Source organism: Camelina sativa, chromosome 11, assembly GCF_000633955.1.
Source record: "Camelina sativa cultivar DH55 chromosome 11, Cs, whole genome shotgun sequence".
NCBI lineage: Eukaryota > Viridiplantae > Streptophyta > Magnoliopsida > Brassicales > Brassicaceae > Camelina > Camelina sativa.
In genome coordinates this window covers 12,842,928-12,848,717 of record NC_025695.1, presented here as the reverse complement: position 1 = coordinate 12,848,717, position 5,790 = coordinate 12,842,928, and the positions used below count along the sequence as shown (strand labels likewise).

The 5,790-nt window shown below is 29.9% G+C and overlaps 1 protein-coding gene across 1 annotated transcript; it reads right to left on the bottom strand.

Annotated features, from left to right (window-relative positions):
- Window positions 1,682–2,451, bottom strand: LOC104723104. Its single transcript, XM_010441415.2, has one exon. It carries the CDS (start codon window positions 2,381–2,383, stop codon window positions 1,889–1,891), a length of 495 nt encoding a protein of 164 aa, XP_010439717.1. The 5' UTR covers window positions 2,384–2,451; the 3' UTR covers window positions 1,682–1,888.

Below are 5,790 nucleotides of genomic sequence, written 5' to 3'. Positions count from 1 at the left end.
CTGATAAGCCAAGTTTGAAATTTGGGTCGAAATAAAAGACCAGTTGGGCTTTAGGATTTTACTCTTTGTCCCAACAACTTTTCAGTTCTTTACCCCCCCCCCATACATGAATAATTTAAAACTAAACCCAATTTTTACAACATTTTTTTTTTTTAATTTTTTTGCTCAACATCAAATTTTCATTCACACCGAAAAATTACACAACATTATCATCGGCTTCTACAAAGAGATTTTAACCATTTTCACGTCAGTTAAATACTATTTTTAATATATACTAGAGTTAAAAACATGAACTATCACTTTGAATTTGTGAAATCACACATATTTACCCCTTCTAGTAGTTAATTTGGTCAAAACAAGAAAATTTAGTTCTCGTCCTCGCCATCATCAACAACAACATGACTAAGACTAATCATCATTACATGACCGTCAATACAAGTTCTTAGCTAATCTCTAGTGGTCATTGACGATCATTACGGTCATCATGACAGGATCACAGGCAGCATCATGATTCATGCCTCGTATATCTATATAGTTCTCGAAGTAACGAATACGAACGTGTAATTCGTATTGAATGAGACAGGTAAGAGTCAACATAAGTTACCATATATAACGGTGCAGAAACATTTATGGTGTAGAGGACCATATATAATGACGATGTATTTAAATATCGTGTGGTCCTTCTCATGAAATTTAATAATTACATTACAACGTTATATGCATGTGATTCTGCATGCATGGACAGATCCATCCATTCTTCTAGAGATTACTAACCTTAGAAGTGAAAACTGACAGTTACCATATACCTCTCCTCAAACATTTTGTATACTTGTACTTGGAGTCACTCAATCACATATTTTCAAGAATTCACTGCGAACCAACTCTGCCATTCTATAGAGAGCTGGGTTCTAACATATCATATGACGAGCAATAATAATCTATATATTCCATTGTTTTAAAAAAAAAAATATTTTATCATTTATGGGTTTCCATATACATACCACATTACCCATTGGAAGATCCAATAAAGCTCCGTAGATTTATGAGGCATATTGTCTAGAATGAATAATCCATATTTTTAAAAGGACTACATTTGAGGAGATAAAGATTGACGCTGATAAGATTGACGAATGACGAGATGACCCAACATTGCAACTTGCAAGGCATACATACATAATAATACATATGGTTAATAGTTATTCCTCCCAAATTCTACATATATATTGGACAACATGATGAGTTCATTGAAAATTGCTGGTATACGAGTCTTTTATTGACAGCGATGACTATGATCCTATTTTCCTAAAGATATCTTTGCCACGCTTGATGAGTTCCATATTGAAATTGCTGGTTCAAGGAGAATTGAAGTGTTTGCATAAGACTGTTGTGAATGTCAATACCTAGTATAATCCCGATGATCAAACCTTGATGAGTTTAAGCTAAAAAATTAATGTCTTTCGAGAAAATATTGTAAACTTGATAAAAAAATATGTTAATTTCCACATGATGATTCTAGTCTTACTTTTATATTTAAAATCCAAAATTTAATAACAAAAAATTTGAAAAATCACTTTCTCTTAAAAAATATTATGTGTCATACATGTTCCAAAATATTTAATTTTAATTATTGTCTACTGCATACGTAAATTAAATTGTGGGATTTTAAGTGCAGATGATAATAAGTATATAGAAACATTTCTTTTTTAACATAGAAACATAATTCACTACACGGGATTAATATAACTAAAAAATTAGTTACATACATGGACGTCTACTTACACATCTATGTGGACGTACAACACATTACAACACATTACAGCACAACAAAGCTAATGAAACATTTTACTAATTATAATACAGTTTATAAGTATTACGTATATTTGAGCTATTAATTAATTACCGGAATTGAAAAATATGGATCTACCACAACCATATCGCTGCTACTCTCAACATACGTATCACAACAAAACTCATTGTAAAACGCTCTTGCCTTCCTTAATATAAAGCTTATGGAACATTTCATGTACCACAACAAGCTTAATCGAGCTACATCACGTCTCAAATCTCCCGTCACGGTAATCGACTTACCATCTTTGCAGTTGGAGTTCGAGACCTTCCCGTGTTCTTGTTGATTCATCTCCTCATCTTCTTTTACGGACTGACCATCTTCAGTATATAGTAGTAGATTAGTATGAGGGTGCAAATTTATGTTATTATGATAGATTTCTGCTAGCGTTTTGCGAGGAAAAACGTTGTTCAACATGTTTTCGCTTATGGATTTGGATGGTTTTGGTTTGTTTCGATTGCATCGACGAGATTTTGGGGTTGAAATTATGGTTTTAGGGCGGTGGGTTTGAGTGAGGATGGTGAATTTAGTGGCCATGAGACTATTATATATGAGAGGGATTGCTAGATATGGTATGAAGTGATTGGTTTGTGAATTGCTCTTGATCACTCCTTTCTTAACATATTTATATGCATACATCTATACATACACATTATATATTATGTTTTAAAAGGTTGGCCTAAGTGTCAGTTTTGCTAATACTTACCTAATATATTCTTTGGTGGGTACATCTTAACGCGATTATTATGTCCAACCGTCCAATATTTATAATAAAGTTACAATTTTTTCTTTGGCAATCTTTCGTTGTATATTGCCTAACAATTAAAAGGCAAAAGTACTTAACATTGATACCAAAAACTAAAAGAATACTCAAATTTTTTGATGTTTTTTTTTTTTTTTTTTTTTTTTTTTTTTTTTTTTTTTTTTTTTNGATCGTGATATTTATCATATTTGTGATTTCTTTTTAAAAACGTGGAAACGCTCTTCTGTATACGGCATAATTTAAGTAGAATTTTCATAATCACCATTTGAAAATATAAACATCGTATTATCATTATCTTTGTTTGATGCAGTCTCACATTTTGGTCTATTTGTTAAACATTATTATATTATAAATTTCCAAAAAGTTTACGGGCTCCATTTTACATTATATTGGTATTTTCTGGTTTTTATTTTGGATACCATAGAAAAAAACAACTATAACATAAACTAAGACTTCTTTTGAATTTTAATTTTTCTTTAAAGACGCAATTTGCATGTCCGTACCGTACGGAATATGTTCCTACATAAATGATGCTGTAGAACATACGATGATGTTTGACAAAAAAAAAAAAACATACAATGATCATGTATGTGGTCGATGTTGCTCGATCTCAATCTTCTAGATCGTATGTTCATGACAGATGTTAAATACACTCATGAGATGTTGACACGTGTCAAAAAATCATTATTTTTCAAAATAGCTAATTAAAAAATTAACATTAAATCTAAAAAAAATTTCTAAATCAAAAAAGAAAATTAACAAAACTAATATATTTTCTATTGTACGTTACTTATATTATACATGTTTTTTCAATAAGATTTTGACATGTATAAACAAAAAAGTAATTCACTAAGATGTATAATTATTAATAAATAAATAGTGAATAATAAATTTAAAAAGAATAACATAAGTTATGTCAAAAGAAATATTTTTTTTTTGAAACATAATAGGACAGTTAATTAAGAAAATAACATTATATCTACATAACATCTATTCTATTAAAGCTGAAGTACTCACTAGACTCAAATTGGACCATGACTTTGTTTTGGTATGTTTTGCATTAAAATTGATTAGAGAATCACTTAATTTAATTAAATTAACCTATAGTTACGATTTTGATTAATGACCATTATACCCTTGAGTCGACTAACAAATTACTACCGGGTCGGGACGCGGATCCTGTATAACCCGGAAACAGAAGAAATAAAACTCGCGGATCTGTTTGTACTCCATGTTTATAATATTCGGGTCCTGTTTTTGGTTTGGTTCAAGAATAGTTATTTCCGTCACCAAACAGAGTTATTCGTTAGAGGCAAACAAAGTTATCGTTAGAGGCAAACACTCGGACTTCATTGTCCTTTAAGGTATATAAATTAAAACCATATATTTTAATTACCAAAAATTATGATAATTTCTTAATTACCGAGATTGATCTTAATAAAATCTTTGGAAACGAATATTCATCTTACCAAATCTTACTAAATTGCTTGATTTCCGAGATTAGAATTATTCTCTAATCTTTTACGATAAAATTTTAAAAAGGAATATTCATCTTTCAGTTGTAACGAATCAAAGAAGTAAATATGTTTTGCGTATATTAGAAATATCAAATCTTAACTTCTAAATGATAACATAAATCTACCTAATTTGACTATAAATATATTCAGAGCTTCCTATTGAAATATTATACTAAAGAAGACATTTAAATTTGTTAGACAAAATGATGGCTCTTCCTTTTTCATACACTCCCTTGAAAGATCTGAAACCATATAAAAATGCTTGGCGTATTCAAGTTAAAATTCTCCACAGTTGGAGAATGAATACCGCTAAACTTGGTGAATCAATCGAACTGATTCTGGCTGACGAAACAGTATGTATTTTAAATATCAATTTAGATATTCCTTTACTAATCGATTAATATCAATTCTTTCTAAGTGTTTTTTTTTGCTTATATAGGGTGACAAAATAGAAGCTACTGTGAGAAAGGATCATATCAAGAAGTTTGAAGCTGATTTGGAGCATGGAACTTGGAAAATTATATCAACTTTTGGTTTGAATCTATGTACAGCCTACTTGCGTCCTTCTCTTATAAAGTATAAGATCAGTACCAGATGTATGTTAACAAAATATATAATCCCGTGTTGTAGCACGGGGTATCACCTACTTACATGTTTATATCGAAAGCTTTGATCTTTGATTTTTTTTTGATATAATTTTGCCGATCTATTGTGTGGGTTTTTGATTCGTGCGGGTTTTGCAACGGAAGCTATACAATACAACGAAATGAAATCGAAGTATATAATGCCCGCTAATTTAATCGAGGATAGAGACACTGATGGAGGTTCCAAAAGTGATTTTACAGTTAGTAGCATTATAAGTTGGGAAGATAAGTTGGTGGTTGATGTTTCTGGTCAAAATTTAGAGTTGTCTTTTCTGAATAATGTTGATGATTCTCGTACTAAAACAAGAGCTGCTTGATCGAGTAATTGAGAAGCGGTTTCAAATTTGGAGAAGTTGGAACGGTATACCATTTTAAAATTGGTTTCAAACCGGATTTATGTGGTTTTCTATCAGATTAGGTTCGTAAACCGTTTAAACCAGGTATATGGAGAAATATATGAGAACTTTTGATTCGGGTAAAAATAAGTTGAGAATTTATGTTTCGAGAATATTTGAGACGAAGTCATAGGTTTAAGTTGTTTTGGTACAATTGGATACTTCTGAAGAGTAAATACGTCGTTGATCATTAAGGTGATTATGACATATGTCATGTTTTGGATTATATATAAAGTTTCTATTTTGTATATTTGAATTATCTAAGACTTATATATATCATCCTGATTATAATTTTAAAATTTTTGTTTTTATTATATTATATTAACTTTCTTTCAATATCTCAACTTTTATTGGGTTAGTCATAAAATCATTTTAATCGAGTAGATAATTTTCACCAGTATTTCATCCAAAATACCTTTGGAGTAAAAATAACTTTATGGTTAGAGAAATTATGTCACAAAACAATTTTAGTAATTACAAGAACTATAATTATGCCAAAATGAAAGTAAAGCAACATAAAATTTGTTTAATTTCTTTAGAAGACATTTTATAGGTGGTGATAAAGAGCATACTTTAACAATAAAATAATTTTGGGTGTAAGAACATATTTTTAATGGTAAAATAT